Raw genomic sequence first — 21,661 nt, forward strand, 5'->3', positions numbered from 1 at the left:
TCAGTAATTTGGGAGGTACAAGCTGTTTTTTGAGGTGAGGGCTTCTGCGCTTTGCGTCGTGTTCCAAATCAAACGAGGTACTTTCTTCAAACGTGGACCCGTTAAAGACCGAACTCCTTTCCTCTGAGCCAGGTTACTGTAGAGAGCATCCATTTCGTCTTCTCGCTCCTGGTTTGTACCTATTGCCACGCCTATTGGTGGGCGCTCTCCTGTTTCCATGGCAACTCCGCTGACCCTTCACAGATATACTTCCTCTTTTGTGTAGAGGTCCCCAAGGCATTGACGGAGCAGGATTACCTCTTTTTAACCTTTTTAAAACAAGATCCATAATTCTTTCTGTGCCCCAATGGAAAGAGCATGAATTATTTTTAAATTCCTCTCACTTTGATATATTATATCTTGACAGATTTGTAATTTGACATTGTGTATTATGTCTTTTTTTTCCCTTTTTTTTGTTACCCTTTTTCCCACTTTTTTTTTTTTTCTTTTTTAGGTTTGTTATAGCTCTGCTTTATTTTTTATTTTTTCCTGCTAGTGGTCTCTGAAACTGTGTGATTGTCTAATAGCAATAGAATCACAGAATCTGAGCGATCCGATTCTGGGAATCTGGTGGTTCCGATTCTGTGAATGAACGGAATCCTTTAAGTTGTCAAGGGGCAGGGTTCGTTCTGTCCCTGCCCTCAGAAGGCCATTCACTTGCTGTTATTGCTATTATGTGACATGTTGAATTGGTTTTTGTTGTTTTTGTTCGCCTGCAGGGAATTCTTGTGTTAATGTGCAAAGTAATAAATGGGTATTTCATGCCTATAACATAACTGTGTGCGCTCATCATTGACATTTAGCCTGTAATATTGATTAAAAGGTGGATTTATGCCCACACAGAGCTAGATCTGCACTTGACACCAAAGCCTACGTATGCATTTATTGTCACTAGATGGCATTCTTTACCAAAGTAAATCAGATTACAGGATGATGGCACTTGGTAAAATATTAATGATGTAAGCTGTTCCTGTCCTTGGATGCATTCGAAGAACAGCTGAATAGTGTAACAATATCAGATATCTTCTGTCTTAAGTAGCCTGAAGAAATCTGAACACATTTAATTTTTTTTTTTTTTTTTTTTCAATCAAGCTTTAGTAAAACAGGTGTTAAGTTAGTAGTCCTGGCAAGAGTCTAGGGATATGTAGTGACTTGAAATGTTAGCTGAGTAGTCAAAGAAAATTGGATTTTTTGTTTTAATTTTTTTAATAGAATGCAGTTTTGGAAATTGAAAGTTTAAGAATGTAGTGCAAGTAATGGGATAAATTTTTATTTTTCTCAACAACAAAAAAACAAAATACATGCTGTACAATACAGAAAAGGGTCCAAATATTAATGGAAATTGTTGTAGGGGCATATTTAACAGTATAAATAGGATATTTTCTCTTAATGATTTCATTGTCAAAAAATGTGACACTTTGTCCTTTATTGTAAATACATTTTTTTTTTTTTACTTTAACTATAAAACCTTTAACTACAAACTTAACTATATTTTATATTCATCATAGATGATGCAAGCATTATCGTGACTTTTTTGTTGTTGTGATGACTATGCCTGTAGCTCATGAAAATCAGAAATCCAGTTTAAATTTAAAGAACAAACTATTCACATATGTTTGTCTTGGTCTAATTCAATACCTGCAAACACAATCAGAGGGAAGACTGCTTACTTGATGGTTGTCTAGATGTCTATTATTGATGTTCTCTAATAGGAGGATAAGCCACAGGTCTTGCTGAAAAGGCTGGCTGTATGGAGGTGTGTAAATAATGAAGTTGGCTGAAGGGAAAAGTATCAGGGAGACAAAGAGCATGGCCACAGACTTGAGAGGACTGTCAGGAAAAGTTGATTCAAGGAGTGAACGGAGGCTGGTGTCAGTGTATATGGACGTCTTCATAACAGGGGGTATAACTGTTGCTTTACTACTGCTGTCAAACCACCCTGAACCAGAGACTTTAGAAGTGTCTTATGCTAAGTGGAAAAAGAAGTGGACTACTGCTCTGTGGTCCTCTTTTCAGATAAAAGTATGTTTTGAACTACATTTGGAAATCAAGTCCTTTTATAATAATAATGGATTGCATTTATATAGCGCTTTTTGAGACCCTCAAAGTGCTTTACAATTCCACTATTTATTCACTCTCACATTCACACACTGGTGGAGGCAACTACAGTTGTAGCCACAGCTACCCTGGAGCAGACTGACAGAAGCGAGGCTGCCATATCGCACTATGGGCTCCTCTGGCCAACACCAGTAGGCGGTAGGTGAAGTGTCTTGCCCAAGGACACAACAACCGAGACTGTCCGAGCCGGGGCTCAAACCAGCAACCTTCTGATTACAAGACGAACTGCCAACTCTTGAGCCACGATCGCCCACACTTCTCTGGAGGAAAAGAGGAGAGTGCGGTCTGTGTATCAAGTGCTGGTGGGTTTTGGTGGTTGATTGGTCCACTGTGTTTTATCAAAAAAGTCAATGCAGTTGTCTACCAGGAGATTTTATAGCACTTTATGCTTCCACCTGCTGTCAAGCTTTATGGGAATGCTGATTTCCTTTTCCAGCAGTACCTAGCACCTGCCCACAGTGACAACTATTATAAATCTCAAGTTATTACTGTGGTTGACTCACCTGACCAACCCACACAGAGAGTCTATGGAATATTGTCAAGAGGAAGATGAGAAAAATACAGATGAGCTGAAGGCAGCTATCAAATCAACCTTCAACAACACCTTAGCAGGCTTTCAAGGCATGCAGTGAATAAAGACTATATCAGTGTTTCCCTTTTTGAAGAAAATTGTTGAAAGAATTAAACTTTTTCATGATATTCAGATTTTTTTTAAGATGCATTACTATATACTGAAAAAACAACACAAAATTTACTAAGAAGGAATTGGTCAAATAACCAGGTGGCTGCCTGTTGTGTTTGTGCACTTCAGGTAAAGAGGTCAGCAGTCAGCAAATGCAACCTGTAACGCAAGCAATCAAGCTGGGATAGTGAACTGGTTGCTTATAAAGTCCCAAGCTAGGACTTGAAGCATTCCACCATTAGACCATATTTTAAAAATTTAAGCTCTAAAGTATTTGTCTTTCCTTTGTGTATTTAAGATTTAAGTTTAGAGTAATTTCACTGCCGCCTGCCCCCTTAAAGGAAAACTCAAACACACACTTACATCTGTCTGTTTATCTGTTCACTGTGACTCGCCATTAGCGGTATGCGCCACCTTCCTCTGCCCCCCTTTGTGTATCATCTGTCTCCTCTGCATTTCCTGTGTCCCGGCTGGTTGTCATGACCACTGTTACCAAGGCGAGCGGAGGCTACAGAAGAAAGGAAACCTGAACCACAGATCTTGATGCCACGATATTTAATTCATCAGCACAACACCCCACTAAGGCCAAATGCAGAGGGAATAATGATTCTTTCTTGGGTGGAAAATATGTTGAAATGAAAACAAAGACCTGGTGTCAGATCCTTCTGTTACACTGCCCCCAGCTACTTATGTGCCAAACAATCCACCATAATAACTGCAGTTGGTATTTCAGCTTGTTAATGTTTCAGTAGTCTGTGTCTATCTAACTGAAAAACATGAAAGTGTTTAGTAAGAAATTGCAGTTAAGTGAATTTGAAAATAAACCCCAAACAAATTGTGATCTCTTATTCATTTATTTATTTATTTTTTGTGTAGCCTCACAACATTTTATCCACAAAATAAAACTATGAAAAGCTGCTTCGCCCTTTCACTGCAGACAAAAAGAGGCAAGTGAAAGCTATTTTTGTGTTGTTTTCTTTAAAATTCACGTAATTACGTGTGGTATGGAGCAATAGAGTTTGTAATCCTCATTGTAGGAGCCCACCCCATGTTGTCTTTGTGTTAGCTGATCCATCTACAGACACCGCTCCATCCTGAGTTTGCCCATGCCTCCCTCCCTTTTGTTGTCTCACCCTCTTTCGCCCTCTCCCTCCCACTCGCCTGTTTTTTTTTCTGGGGTTCAGTGGTGCTTTCCACAGGTTGTATATCAGAGGGGATGAAGGTAAGGGGGAGGGATCTTATGCTCCACTTACCCAGAAGTCTGACTTTGCACGCCTGATTTCTTATTTATACCCTTGTTAGATCTGGACTGACCCATCTGGGCTGCACTGCTACTAAAGGAAGTGGCTGGGGGAGGGTGAAGCTGTGCAGCAGCTGAAGCCTGAAGTGGCCTCATCAAGGCTTGGACCCCAGCGCCATATATTGTCAGCTAAGAGACACTTCAGCTGGCAACAGCAGCGGTGTCTGAAGATAAATTCTGCAGGTTGTTTTCTACAGGAAAGCTGTTCTTTCAGAGGACGAAGATTACAAAAGCCCGTTGCTTTGAGGCTTAATGTGGATTTGGGATTCTTTTTGAGGAAAAAGGAGGCTGGAGTACCCTCTTTAGGTTGATCACGGTTCATATTTTGTCCATCCTTCTGGAAGCATAAGGAGTATAAACTGGCTTTCGATGACCAGGAGGTAAAAAGCTACGCTGTTTTATTCTGTGTAATTGAGAGTCACTATATTCAACCTCCTGTGAAAGGATACACTCATAGCATCATCAGTAGCCTCGGATTCAGGTATCAGGTTATATCAGTCTGATCCATCTAGGTAAGGCTACACCAAAACCAAGAGTGACACTGAAGTAAACAGCAGCTCAGGAGTCCCGAGTTCAAGGAAAAAAGAAGCACTTCCACTGAAAAGAAAAGAAAAACTCCTGGCAGAGATCTCTCTCTTCCACCGGTCCTGCATTATAAAGCCTGATTGATCCCACATCTGCAGGCTGCCACAGGTGGCTGCACAGGTATTGGCTCCTCAATAATGCACCGATTCAAACTTGAAAAGGAGGAGAAAGTGCGCGAGCCTCTGATCCCCTGAAAAGCTGGGTGTCTGTTGAGGGAAAGCAAGCGATTACTTCTGGATAACTTGGCGCACTGAGACGCGTGGAAGTGGAAACTGTGAGCAGATGTTGAGAAGGAAAAGAAAAAGAGAAGAACATGACTTTGACAAAGTGACGTTAGGGCAAAGACCATAAGACGCTTGGCCAAACAACAAAAGGAAAACAGAAGAACACTTAAATAAAAAACAACTTGGAAGACTGATAATAAGGAAAAGATCTTGTCAAAGAAGCTAAAGACAGAGAACAAATTAAACATTTTGAAGTAGCTTCACATCCAGTTTTTTCATCATGGTGAACACCGGGATGCAGCTGATCAGCTTCACCTGTGCGGTGACCGGCTGGATCATGGCGATCGCTGTCACAGCCTTGCCTCAGTGGAAGGTCTCAGCCTTCATAGGCAGCAACATCCTGACCTCAGAGATCAAGTGGGAAGGGATCTGGATGAACTGCATCTACCAGACCACGGGTCACATGCAGTGTAAGACTTATGACTCCATGCTGGCTTTGCCTCCCGACATCCAGGCAGCCCGTGCTCTTATGTGTCTGGCCATCTTCATGGGCTGGCTCTCCTGCACCGTGTCCTGCTGCGGCATGAAGTGCACCACTTGTGCCGGGGACGATCGCCAGGCCAAGGCGGGTATAGCGCTCTCAGGTGGAGTTCTCTTCATTTTGACAGGCCTGTGCGTATTAATTCCAGTTTCCTGGACTGCCAATACAGTCATCCAGGATTTCTACAACCCCAACGTGCCTGTGATGCACAAAAGAGAGCTGGGCCAGGCTATTTATTTGGGGTGGGCGGCTGCGGTTATTCTCATGATCAGCGGAGCTGTGTTGAGCAGCACCTGCCCGCTCATGGAGAGGGGCGGCAGGTACCGGAGGGGCTACATAGGGCGGAGTTTTGCAAATTCACCTGCTACAGCACCAGATTTCCCAAAGCCTATCACTTCTAATAATTTACCACTGAAGGAGTATGTGTAGGAAAGGAAGAAGGAAAGAAGAGCTGATACTCTTAAAAATGATACAAAGATCATGAATTTTAAGGTATAAATTCAAACATATATTTATGAATATGTATTTTGTATATCTCTTTGTCATGTTTGTCTTCAGTACGTTGAGATTTGATGTTTTCTGTTCTCTGAGTCATAGCAGTGCCTGAAGAAAGCCTTTAGTTTTTGCTGTAACAGTATGACTTGATGATGGCTTTAATGATGGCTTGTGTTTTGAAGATTGCAGTGATCACCTAAGTCAGAAAATTGTGAAATTAAAAAAAAAAATCTGGCAAAGTGTGCTTAAAGTATTTTGAAGTAGTCGCTTTTCTTTGTGTGTGCTGGAATTTTGTTCTATTTTGGGGTCACTCTGTCGACATGCATATGACAAACCCAAAAAAAGTACAGACATTCTGTATTTAACCTACTAGTGTTGAAAAAAAAAACTCCCGTAAAAGTTGAAGCACCGATTAAACTTCTAAAAGTGAAAAAGTACCAGCTCTGAAATGTATTTAAAGTAAAAAGGTAAAAATAGCTCCTTGAGGAATATTTCTACCAGCTATTCTTATGCAAAGCTGACCGAACCTTAAATAACACAGTCTACCTCCGTTTTGTTTTGCAGCATGTTTCACAATACGAAAAACACACAATGCCACATGTACAGACCCAATATCTGATTTAAAAACACAAGGACTTACATGCCAGCTTTACATTTCCAGTGTATCAAACCCCACTGAGCATTCCTTACCTTGAACTCTAACCTCTTTTCTTCCTCTCATGTCGTCTTTCTTACCTTTATCCATCTCTGAGCCAAGTTAGCTTTCTTTCGTTTCTCTCCATCAAATACAGCAGCTGGACCTTTAGCTAGCAACACACTGTGCCACAAACTGGAGACACAAACGGTTTGTGTGTTTGCTGAGCTGATAGAAACTCTGAATTGAAAATTACCTGCTTGTTTTCTGTAGGGCTAGCTAAATGATGAAATACTGTGAAATAATAACCCCCGTCAGATCCGTTAATCCAAATTCGAAAATATATCTGTTTAAAAATGTAGTGAGTAAAAGTAAAAAGTTGTAAGAAAAGTACAGATGCCTCAAAGTTCTACTTAAGTACAGTAATAAAGTATGTATACTGGTTTAAAAGAAAGTATCATGTTTTTGCTTATCTTTAAATTAGACTATGTTTTAAGTTTCTAGGAGAATTCTTTTTATATGTGCAAGTTGTTAAGCCGTACCTTACTAAAACCACTAAATTAAGTGCTATATACTCATGGGAATGTACATGTATTAATTTGGTGATGCAGAAAATACATACATTTTTGTTATACTTGATATTATTCTGCTCTTGAGTCTCTTTTACACTGCTAGTTTTGTAGCTAATAAAACAGCACACACACACCAAGAATTCCTCTTCAATCAATACATTTAATTTCACTTTCACCTGCTGAAAAACTATAGTGATTTCTACGTCTCCTTCATTAGGATGTGGGACAATAACATTTAATTTTTAAATGGATCCATTTTAAAGTCTCAGAGCTCTGATGTGCAGCCGTCACCTTAGAAATGAACAGCACGAGTTGTGAGTTATGGCTCAATGCATCAAGGGCGCACTAAGCTATACAATAATAAATAATTCATGTAAATCTCACAATTAACTATTTTCAGCAGCAATAATTTTCAGTCTTATTTTTAAAACTATTGCTTTTACCTTATTTTTTTTTTTTTATCTTCCTTATAAATTTTTAATCGCCACTTTAACATCATCTTCATCCGTTAAAGTCTCTGGAGTAGGCCACACTCAGTGTTGGGGAGTAACGGAATACATGTACCGCCGTTACGTATTTAAAATACAAAATATGAGTAACTGTGTATATGTGTCTGTGAGCTAGGGAGGGAGAAAAAGGAAAAGTACGAGCTGTCATCGAGCAAAAACGGGAGCTGGAAGCATGTAAATATAATAATAACCACTGTAGCCAAGAAGAGTGCCTGATGAGCCCAGTTGTAAGTAAGCTATTAAGACTCGACTGTACACCGTGTTCGTGGTTTCCTCCAAAAACAATAAGTTCCGTTGGAGCAGCCTTTCAACGCCTCTCTCTGTCTCTCGCTAGCAAAGTTGACCCAGACAACAAAGTAAAGCTAGTTTTCGGCTACGAGCCCGACACAGAACCCACCGTATTAGCCAGAGGTCCCATTACTACGGTTCGGAGCCGCGGACCTTCAGTAACAGTAATAAATCACAGCAATAGTACATTCATGTAGTTGTAAACAGCATGGTAATATATCCAAAGTATTCAGAATACGTTACTCTCATTGAGTAACGGAATACGTTACAGAATACAGTTTGGGGCATGTATTCTGTAATGGAATACATTTTAAAAGTAACCTTCCCAACACTGGCCACACTCATAGGGATTATTTTGTATTGAAGAAGAGTCACATGACCCCGGAACCAGAGATAACCATTATTTCCAAGTGGAGTTTTAGATTTGTCGAGCCACCAATCCTTGTTGACCTCTCAGGTCTATTTAGCCTCTGACTAAAATAAAACCCATCCCTAAAACTAATCTTAGGTTTATGAGACCTTTAAAAACTAAATTTAAGACCAAACTTGTGAGAGAATTACACAGTGAAAGAGAGGTTCATGTAAGAATAAGCAGTACTACTTGCACTGCTGTATTTGAACTAGGTTAACTATGATTTGGACACCTGCTGATATACTCTTCTGAACTGTAGTACCAATAAGAGTCAAGCATGTTCTAAAAATAATGAGGCCTTAAAGATGCAGTTCTGTTGTGCAATAAATATATAGATGTATTTGTGCTCAAAATTCTCATAGGTACTGGATTAAACATTTCAATCCATCCAAACTGAATTCAAGATAAATCAATACTTTACATTGGCCCCATTATTTGTAAATACTTATTTGTAGTTTTTAGGCCACCCTGGTTTCCCTTCAAAATAGATCTAGAAGCAGTTTAAGTCCACTCATCCATTTTTAATTGCTGATCATATCTGGGCTTAACAGTTCATCAGGGGAGACAGAACTATTCATACTTTCACATCCAGGCATCCAATTTACATACAAGTTTGTGGTTTTGGACTGTGGGAAGAAGTCAATGGAAGCCCTGCAGGCTCAGGAATAACATGCAAGCTCCACACAAAAACCAACAGTTGACCAGGAGGTTTGAACCAGGAGCTTTCACTGCACCATTGTCCTTCCAAGCGACATTTGTGTGCATCAGTTCAAGTCAATGTGGAGTTAGATTCAGTCATTCTTGTGGATCTCTTTCTTCTCATTGTCTTCATTAAAATGCAGGTATATTCGTCCTTAACAATCTTCACTGCGACTCCACAAAGAAAGACACTTTGCAAAGTGTATCTGAAAAGAAAAGAGAGAAAGATAATTCGTTTAATAAATAACGGTCACTTCTAGATCCATCAGAGCACTGGTCTCTGGCCAATGTGTACTCAATTATTAAAAGTGAAATTATATCAAGTTTAATTTTGCTACTTGAGTTGAATTTTAAAAGTTTTATGAATACTGGCCATAAAGGTAGGTCACTTTATGATTGATTATAAGTGACAGAAAAAGAATATTTAAAGACGCCCTGTAGTGTAATGGGAAAGTTTAAAGCCGTGACATAATATTTCCCTGAATTATGTTTTTACAGTTGTTTTCTAATCTTTACATGACTTTAGATATATACTAGATGACAGTCTGTCAGTACTTGTGTTGTTCTGGATTTAAGTACATTTATAAACATCTTCAGCTTCTTTCTATGTTGAAAGAACTAGTCCATCATACAGCATTAATTACAGATGTGAACTGAATGGTATGGTGAAGTACTAGTCATATAATCTAAGGAGCTTGGAAAGAAAAGCGACTGGACTTTGTTAAGTTGCTTGAAGATGTTTCACCTCTCATCCGAGAAGCTTCTTCAGTTCTAAGGGTCAAATGGTGGAGAGTCCCAGATTTAAACCCAGTGGGAGTGTCCCCTCAAAGAGAGGCAAAGCAACTTAAAGTCCAGACGCTTTTCTTTCCAAGCTCCTTAGACTACAATGAAGTGGATGACTGAGACCCTTCACAGAAATAGTCATATACATTTTACCTGTGATGTGGTCCTCAGCACTGGGAGACTCCAAGGAGTTCCACCTTTGGGGAGCAGATTCCAGAAGAGAGAGGTCATCTGCTCTCAGTGTTTGAAGCAGAGTTTTCCTCCTCAGGAATCTGAACACAAGAGTTGAGGGGACAAAAATACCAGAATATAACATAAACATCCAAAACCGAAGAGAGAAAAGGATACTGTTGCCGATAGTGACGCTCAGCATCCTGAAGCCACTCGAGCATGTCAGCGACCGACGGGGTGGTGGTTGATCGCTCAGTTACTGCAAGCAGATCTAAACTGTGTGCGTTCTGCTCGTACAGATGAAGGATTGAAGCAACCTGGTTACTGATAGCATCTCTCGCAGACTGGAGGGAAGACCTGAAAGAAAGAGGAAAGGAAAGAAGGAGGGTGAGATAAAAAATTATAGTATAATATATACGTTAAGCATACTCTGAGCAGCTTCTGCAAACTGGTACTAATAAGGTACTTACTAAAGAATAAACGGATCTTTATTACTAAGAAGGGTGTAGCTGTACTCCTGTCCCATTGAACATACATAGTTTGATGTGAATACCAATAACGCAGCATCCTTATCAGATATAAAAGCCGATTTACTCACATCTTCTCGTTGAGTTTTCCCAGCACTATATCCGTTGCTTCAAGGAGCTTAAAGCGGAGTCTCTCCTCCAGGTCAGGAAAACCTCTGAGCGGTGTGTTGGAGATCTGCACGTTGGACAGTGCTCTCGACTGCTCCGCCAAATTCCCGAGAGACACCATCAGAGGGCTGCACTCGGCTAAAACACTCTTCCATACTTTTTGGTTACTTTCAAGTGTCGCGAAGCTTTTCCTCAGAGCCTGATGAAGCGTAGCTACCGCAAGCGTGGACATTTCAGCAAACGATTACAGTACTTAGGTGTCCAAAGGGAAAAATACGAAATACATTAAGTCAGATTTATGTCTTATTTTTCATGAAGGCGACTTTATGAAAAATTACTTTTAAATGATTCTTCCCGCAGCTACAGAACATCACATTTCTACCATGTTGCCTGAACCATTTCCGTTCTCTTGATGTAAACGCTGACGTTCGGCGCTACGATTGGCTGAAAACAAAGTTGTTGCGACGCAAGGCACATGCGCGTCCTAATTGGCTGATCTGGTGTGTTGGCTCCTCCCCGCGCGAAGATTTGAAAACGGCTTTGTGAAGGAAGGAGTGTCAAGACGAACAGGAAAAACACATTTAGGTAATGATATATACTTTAAAAATCTATGTAAATACATCTCGGGAAAGTTATTTAAAAGACCATAACACACATTGGTAGGTGTAAACACAGCTGTCGAAAATAAGGTCAGAAAATAAGCGTTAAGCTAAAGCTACTCGCTAACGTTAGCTTCACCAACAGTTAGCCGCATGTAGGCTGATCTTTTGTTTTTGCTTTCTTTTGTTCCCGATTAAGGTCACAATGTTAATATTTCATGGTGTCTATGGGGTGTTAATATACCACACTATACTGCACTACACTGTACTGTACTAGGGTATATTGTAATATACTAATATACCCCGTGTCCGTCAGAAATGGCTCCCAGGAAAAGGACCACCAAACAACGCAAGAATAACCCCAAGACGGCAAAACTGGAAGCTTTTCTGGAGGATTTTGACAGCGAGGGTGATTATTATTACTATTTTTTTATATTAGCATTTAGAAATGCTACAGAAATACTCCCTGTTCTTTTTTCGGTTGCTCACTTTAGGAGTCGCCACAGGGGAACATTTTCTTGCAGCTCATTATATCCTTAGGTATCCTCCTCTGTCTTACCAACCCTCCGAGCGTCCTCCTTCACTGCATCCATGAACCTTTTCTACTTTTCCTCCAGCTTTGGAGCTCAATATTCAACATCCTTTGTCCAGTATTTCCACTGTCCCTCCTTTGCACATGTTTATGACATCTTAGCCCTGCCTCTCTAACTTTGTCTCCAAACCACTCAACTTCAACCATCCTTCACATGTACTAATTTCTAATCTGTCCTTTCTGGTCACTACCAATGGAAATCTTACATTCACTCTTGCTGCTAACCTACTGCCACAAATCACCACTGATGCTAACATCCATCCACCCCACCCTGACACTGTATAACTTAAGCTGAATTGACAATGTATAACTGAAGCGGAACTCAACATTTGTGTTTCTGCAGTGAAGACTAGAGTTGGACAGCTGAAAGAGAAGATAAACCAGCTGTTGAAAGATGTTGACAACAGCTACAACATGGCAATAATTAAGCTCCCCAAGGCTGTCAGACAAATGAACTGGTTGGAGCATTGGAGTAAGTAAACATAGTTTATTGACTAACAAATCCCGAATCTATAAAGAAGAAATGCTCTTGAGCCACATTGGAGCATTACAGCATTCTGCTTCCTATTTTTAAAAAAAGCTAATTGTACATTTTCAAAAATCTGTGAATTTGATCTTGAATGAATTTCATTAGCCTTGACAGGCTATATATAGCTTATTACTAAAAAGTATTATCTGCACTGCTTCTCTGTATATAGTGTATATTGGTTTGGCTTTTAAACAGCATTAAATAAAGAATATTTACATCTCTGCAGAGTCTGAGAAACCACAAACACCAGAACTCGATAATGCAAAGGTCAGTTGATTAGCCTTCTCAAATTATACTTAATATACGTTAAGTATATATAAATTTCATGCTTGTGCAAGGATGCTCTGTTCTGCATAAATACTCAGTTATATTTGCATTTATAGAGAAAAGAGGAAGCTGCACTCGTGGAAAGTGTTGTGGCTAAGGATCATACATCTCTTCTAAAAACAATTGAGAAAAGTGAGTTAAAAGTAGTTTATACATTTCCCTTGAAACAAGAAAACCATTTCCCTTTAGCCAATGCAATTTGTTTTGTCCAATGCACAGCATCAAAGAAGAAAGGTGGGGCTACATTGAGCTCTGAGGATGAAAACGTCCCAAGCACAACAAAAAAGGTAATGACTGCTTTTCACACAGTCATACATGAGAGCAACTACATACAGCTGTTGTTATGCAGGATCCTCTGTTTGCTTCTTTTGTGGTGTTTTAAATGCTTGTTTATAATTTAGGGGAGAACTACCAGAAAGCCACCGACTAAAACAAAGAGGGCAAAGGCGCTGTCGATCAGCAAGCAGAGCTCCACCATCAGACGGTAAGCTCTTTTACTTTTTGTATTGTTCTTTTTCTTTCTTTCTTTTCTTCTTCTTTCCTCCCTTGCTAAAAACTTTTGGAAGCAAGTTTGGTGGCTAACAAATGTGATGCTAACACATTGTCATTGTTTGGATTCAGATCAAACAGGAACCCCCTGATTACCCCTGCCAGAAGCTTGCTGGATTCTTCTTTGATGATGGGACCCACTCCTCTTATTACCCCCCGCTTTGACCCAAGGTACACCTTAGAATTATACTGTGTTACTCTAAAGATGGTGTTTCTGGCAATGGCAATTAGTGTTCTAGTTGATTGAGAGGGGAGAAAACGTATTTATAAAACGGTTTAAAAAAAGGATTCAAAATTGAGCACAGATGAAGACGGGTCAGATTTATATTGTGCATAAGATACTAGACTCACATACTGGTCAGGTTAGTTTGCTGTGTGTGGATAACATTAGCAGTGCACTAGTCGTCCTCACAGGTTGACATCTACACCCGTGCTGAATGTGGTTATTCAGTGCAGCTCACTGAAGACTTCTGCATTGTTGTGTCTTTATATTCAGTGATTTATTACTGAGACATTTTTACTAGCACAAATTCATTTACAGTTCATGCTGAATAGATAGTGATTCTGTGAAAACATGGGCAAACAGACAAACAAATGCTCAAAGTATTGTATTAAAGCTCAGGCTTCTCGTTAAAGCATAATCTCTGCTCTCATAGAGCTGTAAGTGAATCTAGTGTCTTTGAGTGTTAAAAAGTGTGTGGGGACTGGAGACTTGCTGTAATCTGGCAGCCCCTGCTATTTACTCTGTAATGTTGACATTTCCTACAAAGAAGGCGTCATATTACTCACTTCACCTCAGGCTTCCCAAGACCCCCGCAGTGAGAGTTCCTCGCCACAAGGAGAGGGTCTATAGCATTTCAGTCAACGGCTCTCCCATTGCAGCAGGAAATGAGGATATTGTCATCAATGTTCCCATTGGGAATGGAGAGGTGAGTGCTCATTTAGTCAGGCTCAGAGCTTCAGGTACTATTGATCAGTCAGTTGTTTAAGAAATGATTTTAACAAGGCAGCAGAGGAAACAATATTTACTGAAGAAATTTAGATGTCTATTTTCAGGAAGATAAAACATTGAATACTTTGTTATATATGGTTTATCGAATTGAGCTTAAAGATACATTAAATCGGCCTTCAAGTCTGCTTTCATGTTGATTTTGTACTGTGTTTATGTTGATGACTTTTTAGTTACATTTGATGACTTCATGGCTTTTGAGTAATTAATTGTCTAACAAAACTCTTGATTAGAAGGCTAATTCTCAAAAACTAAATCACTAACACAAGTGTCCTTAACATATTGATCCAGAGCATTCAACTGCTGGCCAGTCAGATGGACTCAGTGGATCTGTCACTGCTGGACGAAGCCGCCATGAGGAGCATTCGGCAGCTGCAGGTAAATTAACTCCAGCAGGACAGCGTTACTTGCAGTTTCATCAGCTTTTCGTCACTGTTTTGTTGCAGCTTTAGCCAAATTTTGATGTGAAATATTTGCATATGCTTTGATTCTCATCATTTCCTTTTATTTTTCCCAACAGAATCGACTCACAACATTGTGTGGGACATCAGAGTGACCAAACAGTCTGCTGCGGACTTGTACTATACTTTTTTTTTTTTTTTTAAAAACACAAGTTTATCTCTATTGTAAAGCTTTCATCATTCTCCTACAATGTGGCATGTTTTTTTTTCTTCTTTTTTTTCCCTTTATACAGATTATACTTTAACTAATACTTTAGGATACCGTGTAAGGTTAATATTTGCTGCGCTGGACACTGTTTTCTTGAGATCCTCCACATTCACTGGAATTAATCTAGGAGTTAAACTGGTCATTTCATTGTATTTACATTCTCCTAAATTATCCCTTTACTTTAAAATGTAATTTTATGTAGTTTCAGATGCTTTTTTGTTGCAGGGGAAATTGGATAGATTTTAGTGCTATTCCAGTCTTTTATTCCTGGCCAGTCTGGATTTAATGGATCTTAATAGGACTTGCATGATAATATCCAACAGAAACATGCAGTATGTGCTTATGAGATACAACTTTCTCTTTATTCTTTTTTTTATTTTTTAAAAAAGTACATTTTCTGATATTACTTGTGTGGTTTGTCATTGCTGCAATAAACCCCTCCATGTTTCTATCACTAACCTTGTAGTTACATCATTAGTTAAAATATATGTCGTGTACATCGTGCACTCTGTCTTCATAACTGTGTGATGTGGTTATTTTCTGGTTTATTGGGGTTTTGTATTCTTAAATATAGCAGATGGCATGTTTGAATTTTATCTTAATTATGCCATAATGTGGAAATTCGTTTTTTCTTTCTTTCAGTGGACAGATTTTTTTGAAGTTGTATCTGTGCATAGTGACCAGTAGGTGGCAGCATTTCACCACAGAAATGTTTGTCAGGCACCTGAACAGCCTCTGCTCTTTTTTTTTTTTTTATATTATTGTTAAAGGAAAAAAAAGATTTCTGTATCCGATCAAACTTTTATAACTGCTTGTTATTTACTGGTAGCAAATTTGTATATGTTTGTTGATTTTAATTTTGTAATCTGTAAAGTTATAGGTGACTGTATTCTCTCTTGTATTAGATTACACTGTCAAGCATGATTTATACCGGTGATATTTTTTTTACATCTTTGTTTTCCAGTTGTGAGGCTGCAGCGTTGTTTTCAAACCTCACCACAACTTTTTATCTGTAAGCTACCACACTCCACTTTTTGCTTATGTAAGAAGTTCCTCTTGCCCTTTCCCGACTTTGTTTACACAAAGGGATATTAGTCAGTCACGTGATTGCTCTTGGCAGGAAGTGAAAGCCTTTCCTGCTCTTGGCACAGGAACCTGCACTCTGACCTTCGGGGACATCATAACGCTGCCAATTAGAAGCTTGTTAAGCTTCGTTAGGCCTGATGAGCTCATTAGGGTTTCCACCTGGGATGGTGAACTGGGTCAGGCCGGGCCTCACCTTGGGCCCAGGTAGACAAGCATAACTCTTTGCTGCTCGTGGTGGATTCTCATGCATCATATGCTACCAAGGCACAGCATGGGAACTTTGTGCCCCCCAACTGAAATCGGGCCGGATCTCTTCCATCTGTATCCATCTTATGTACTTTATCATCTCCTGTCACTTGCCGTGCAAACTGTGCTGCAAAGGTAAAACCAAACTCTGCATCAGTGAAAACGACAGATGTTGTGGTCAACGGTGCGTGCAGTTCAGCTCCCTCGTTAGCAGTGGGCCAAGGCCTCGCGCACCTGCTCTATATATCATAGAATTTTCTGTGTTTTGCCTCTGAATGGATTGGATCCTTTTTTTTATTCTCTAGGTGAGTAGAAAATTGCCATTTTGCATGGTTGGCTTGCTTTTCAGTAAGCATGCAGGCAGTGGCGCAGTGACAGGTGCGGTATGGATGGGGCGGATTTTGAGGTCACAGAGCAACACTACTACATAAATCATCCACTGAAATGTTCAGGTTGAGGGATTGGAACCTGAGATAGTGGGAAGGGAAGAGTGAGTGCAAAGATGCTTCAACACAACAAGCAACTCTGCATTAATGCTCAGTCTGTGGAAGTCTAGGTTCACCTGCCTTTTACTTCCAAAGAAAGGTACTTAGGAATTTAAAGCAGGCCCATCATATTTATCCTTAGTTTCTGTCATATATACATATATATATTTACTTATACTTTAACAATGGTGGATGCATATATATGTTCAAACGCAGCTTCAAATAATAAAAAGAATCCCTTGTTTCAGGCTATCTGAGGCTGCTTTAGAAGCTTGATTTCGGATGTCTGTATGATGTCAAAGACAGCAGATATTCCCAATCTGGTCACCACAGAGGCCTTTTCAATTAACTCCTCCAGTGAGAAAAAAGTTGGCTGAAGGCAGAGGTGCTAAAACTGATTGTTTTAGACAATGGATTAACTGAAGGCCCAGTAAATGAAGATTATTTTGACCTTTTAATCATCCAAAGCTACTCTGCAGAGCCCATGCACTGAAAATACTCATCTTGAAATGAACAGACCACATCCTGTTAAAGTAACATTTGTGCAAATTTCATATGGAAAATCTTTTTTTTTTGAAAGACAAAGCTGATAATATTACTGCATAAATAACTGACTCTATACAGAAGATGAAGAACAAAAAAAATCCCATCTTTTGTTTTTAGTTGCTTAAATCTGCATTTCCATCTACTCATTATGGTTCCATTTACAGCAAAAGGAGGAGAAAACATTGGACACTTTACAGTGAACTACTCTGCGACTGACATGCTATATGAGTGTAGAGGTGGTGGAGGCAGCATCAAAAGTAAAATGAATATTTGCCTTATATGCTATACTGCTAGAAGTATTCACTCACCCATCCAAATCACTGAATTTAGGTGTTTCAATCACTTCCATGGTCACAGGTGCATAGAATCAAGTACAGAGGCGTGCAGAGTGCTTCTACAAACATTTGTGAAAGAATGGGTTGCTCTCAGGAGCTCACTAAATTCCAGAGTGGTCCTTTGATGAGATGCCACCTGTGCAACAAGTCCATTCCTGAAATTTCCTCACTGCTGAATATTCCACAGTCGGCTGTTAGTGGTATTATAATAAAGTGGAAACAATTGGCAATGACAGCAAGTCAACCACAACGTGGTAGGCCACGTAAAAGCGGGGTCAGGCGCATAGTATACACAGGTCGCTAATTTATATAGCATGGGGTTGTTTTTCAGGAGTTTGAGTTGGCCTCTTAGTTCCAGTGAAAGGAATTCTTAATGCTTCAGCATAACAAGAGACTGGACAATTTGATGTTCCCAACTTTGTGAGAACAGTTTGGGGATGGCCCCTTCTCACCAGTGCACAAAGCAAGGCCCATGGATGAGTGAGTCTGGTGTGGAAGAACTTGACTGATCTGCACAGAGTCCTGACCTCAACCTGATAGAAGATCTTTTGGGATGAATTAGAGCTGTGACTGCGAGCCAGACTTTCATCACTGTCATCATCAGTGTCTGACCTCACAAATATGCTCCTAAAATTCCCATAAACACACTCCTAAACCCCAGGGAAAGCCATCCCCGAGAGTTGAACCTGCTATAGCTGCAAACGGTGGGTTGACATCACATTAATCCCTATGGACTAAGGATGGGATGCCACTGAAGGCAATGTGAAGGCAGACAAGCAAATGCTTTTTGCAGTACAGTGTATTTGTTGGGTCTATGGTGTAATGCTGTGTAAATTAGCCAGCTGTTTAATAACACGTACACGTCGTGCTGGCTTAATGTTCCACAAGATGTTTTTACCTCTCTCTTTGTCCTGTAGTTCCTCTTAAAATCCCACCCCCACCAATCCAGCATTGAAAGCTTAACCTCACCCACCTAACCTCCCCTTTCCCTTTCTCATTTTGCATTCCCAAAATCCGTTATCGTTAAAATGTGCCTGACACATGGATGTGGCATATTCCTCAACAAAGCTGTTTCCTCCCCGAACCGCTGCAGCCATTCGTTAATTGAGCCCCCAGACCTGGGGAAACTGCCAAATTCCCCGCCAAGACGAATGAACCTGGCAGAACCATGTTCTCCTAGCAAAATTAATTCTCTGGTGCGTCGAGACCTCCTGTAAATCCCATCCGTCAAGCGCTCTGCTAATCGATTTATTCACATGCCCACACCTCCGTCTGCCGCGGTCTTTTATACTGAGCCAGCCAGGGGTCGAGACTCATCTTTTGTTAAGTTGGTTTGTCAGCACAAACCAGAAAAAGTGTCGCTGAATGCTTTGTTATGTCTGTTTCGGTGATGGAGAGTTACGAGGACACAAGCTGATGGTAAAGGGAAGAGGCAGACGGGAGGAAGAGGTAAATGGGACTTAACAGCCCCCACATGATGCATTCTGGGCATGCGTTCATCTGGTGGCCAGCAGGGTCCTGATGGCATTTTGATGGGCGGCCTCTCTGTCACTCAGGCACCCGCAACGATGGGCAGGGTGGAGAGGAACATCTGCTGCCAAAAAAAAAAAAGAAAAAATTCCTGTGGAAAGAAAATAACAGGATACCCTGAGGAGAGGCGGGAAGTTAATGCTGTTTGCTGATTGCACAGAGACAAACTTTTGCTTGAAAAGCCTCTTGATGGCTTTGAAATTCAGATATCTATTTGCACTAAATACGAAAACAAGACCTAAGTATTAAACCCATTCTGCCATTTAGAGATAGAAAACATTTTTACTTGTATAGTTAGGGTGCTAGGGTGTGAGATACTGCTGTTCTGGTCTTGCAGAGGTGTGCTTTGGCATGGATTTCCTGGCACACTAGTGGCATTATTGGACAGTGACTGCGCTATTTAACTCATCAGTGCCAGCTCCAACTCTAACCCTAACTCTATGCAATCAGAATATCACATTTATCCTTCATTGTTTTCTTTTTCATTTTATCAAATGATTTGTTTTTGACCAGGAAAACCACATGAAGTTTTTCATAGGGAATTTAAAGGTAGAATGGGAGGCCGAGCCTTCAGTTTTCAGGCCCTTCGTCTGCGGAATCAGCTCCCAGTTTGCAACTGAGAGACGGACACTTTCTCTACTTTAAGATTAGGCTTAAAACTTCCCTTTTTTTTTTTATAAATCTTGTAGTTGCAATAGGTCTGGGCTGATATGGGATTCCCATGATGTACTGAGTGTTTCTCTCTATTAAAAGGGAGTTTTTCCTTCCCACTGTCGCCAACTGCTTGCCCAAAGTTGCTCATATGATTGTTGGGTTTTTCTTTGCGTTATTGTAGATCTTTGCCTTAGAATATAAAGTGCCTTGAGGTGACTGCTGCTGTGACTGTTTTTCTTCAGTTCTCACCTGTAACCTGCAGGAGGTTAAAGAGTGGCATTTAAAGATTGTTGGGGTGCCAATAAATTAAACCACAAGTTTGTAAGAGATTGTAATTCGACCAAACTTTATTTTGCACTTTTCAAGCTTTGTTTTCAGTCACTTTTTAATTTCACATTTCCTAGTTGGTTAGGTTTAGACATAAAACTAGTTTGTAACATTGAGCAAAAGATCACATATTAGGGTGATAATCATGCTTTTGAAAAATGACACTTAAATGGTGCCAATGGGTTCATTACAAATATCCATATTTGAAAAGGTGAGAGCGTGACCTGTATCTTTTTTTTGTAATAGATCAGTTGGGACAGTCAGCAAAGCCACAGGACAGCTTGTATTTATACGTAAAATGTCAGAAGGGCAGTAGTTGAACCCCTGGCAATGATTTCAAGTATTAGAGCTGAAAACAGATCAAAACAATTGAACCGTGGCCTCTGGAACCATGTGAAATTTCACTTTGAGGTCCTTTAGGAGCAGTTTTCACCATAATTTTATGTCACAGTAGAGCAGCTCTGTAAGCAGTTAACATGTCTGTTGAAGTCTGAAATATAATAGTAATCACTGTCTACGCCATAAAAGCAAGTGAAATATCTGTTATTTTCACTTAAAGTATGAAAACTGAACAAAGGGGAAAAACCATCTTGAACTTCAAATTTGAGTTGAAAGCAGCTGGAAGGAGCACCACTCTAGCAACCAGCATACAGACAAAAATCACAAAACGGCCTTTGTGGTATAGCTCCTGCTACAGAAGATGCCTCCAGGATTGCAGTTTGCCCTTCTAAAACACCGACGCACTCAGAGACTCTCAAGAAGTGAATGCCTTTACACTATCAGAGCTGCTAATGAGCAGAAGTGCAATAACATAAAGTCTGTCAGATTTCAGTTTAAGTGCTGTGGGAAGTGGAGCTGTCACTTTTTAACAACTGGAGTTAAAAAAAACAAACGGCTAAGTGTAAACAGCTAAAGTGCCAGGTAATGTCGAAGCTCAGAAGGAGGTTGAACTGTCAGCTGAAGAGTAAAGTCTACACTGGAGACGTGTTTATGTAGACACTTTGTGTAAGAGATAAGAGCAGTCAAACTGTCATTTGTCAAGCCGTGCACTCTGAATAGTTCACACGTCTCGTGGTGCTTTATGTATAGAAAGTCGGAAGCTGAATATTTGGTTAGTACTGAAAGAGGCTGAGATGTCAGTTGAAGAATAAGACATGGTGCTAGCTGATTAGCTATTCAAAACCATTACAGTTTTCTGTGTGGATGTTGTACTTGACTTGAGTCAACTAGGCTTGATTGGAAAACCTGCAGGAGATACAATATGTATTTAACTGCTGTTAACTCCTTTTTTTCCTGTGACATCTTTAAAAGTGAAAACAAGGATCTTAAACTGTTGAAGTATTTCCTTTATCATCACTTGAATTTAACTAATAACCACATTTTTGTTTATTATGTCCTACATTTTCACTTTAGTGTACCAGTAAATTGTGTTTCTGTATTGCAAATAAATGCAAAACTTTGTTGGGAATTTCTTCCAGTAAATAGATTGAC

At 39.9% G+C, this 21,661-nt stretch overlaps 3 protein-coding genes across 3 annotated transcripts; 2 read left to right on the top strand and 1 right to left on the bottom strand.

The window, feature by feature from the left end:
• Positions 1-1,171: 1,171 nt before the first annotated feature.
• Positions 1,172-8,692, top strand: cldn35 (claudin 35). Its single transcript, XM_085148411.1, has 2 exons — positions 1,172-7,728; positions 8,354-8,692. Exon 1 carries the CDS (start codon positions 5,229-5,231, stop codon positions 5,916-5,918), a length of 690 nt encoding a protein of 229 aa, XP_085004537.1. The 5' UTR covers positions 1,172-5,228; the 3' UTR covers positions 5,919-7,728; positions 8,354-8,692.
• Positions 8,693-9,030: 338 nt separating this feature from the next.
• airim (AFG2 interacting ribosome maturation factor) lies at positions 9,031-11,085 on the bottom strand. The gene is made up of 4 exons (XM_085148412.1): positions 10,651-11,085; positions 10,230-10,409; positions 10,035-10,153; positions 9,031-9,304 (listed from the first exon to the last, which is right to left on the bottom strand). Exons 1-4 carry the CDS (start codon positions 10,917-10,919, stop codon positions 9,264-9,266), a joined length of 609 nt encoding a protein of 202 aa, XP_085004538.1. The 5' UTR covers positions 10,920-11,085; the 3' UTR covers positions 9,031-9,263.
• A 77-nt stretch (positions 11,086-11,162) lies between these two features.
• Positions 11,163-14,890, top strand: cdca8 (cell division cycle associated 8). Its single transcript, XM_085148409.1, has 11 exons — positions 11,163-11,272; positions 11,603-11,695; positions 12,222-12,350; positions 12,634-12,674; positions 12,791-12,866; positions 12,954-13,021; positions 13,136-13,218; positions 13,356-13,454; positions 14,083-14,212; positions 14,584-14,670; positions 14,813-14,890. The coding sequence occupies exons 2-11, from the start codon at positions 11,605-11,607 to the stop codon at positions 14,846-14,848; spliced, it is 840 nt and encodes a 279-aa protein (XP_085004535.1). The 5' UTR covers positions 11,163-11,272; positions 11,603-11,604; the 3' UTR covers positions 14,849-14,890.
• The last annotated feature ends 6,771 nt before the right edge of the window (positions 14,891-21,661 follow it).

This window comes from Neolamprologus multifasciatus, chromosome 22 (genome assembly GCF_963576455.1).
Source record: "Neolamprologus multifasciatus chromosome 22, fNeoMul1.2, whole genome shotgun sequence".
NCBI lineage: Eukaryota > Metazoa > Chordata > Actinopteri > Cichliformes > Cichlidae > Neolamprologus > Neolamprologus multifasciatus.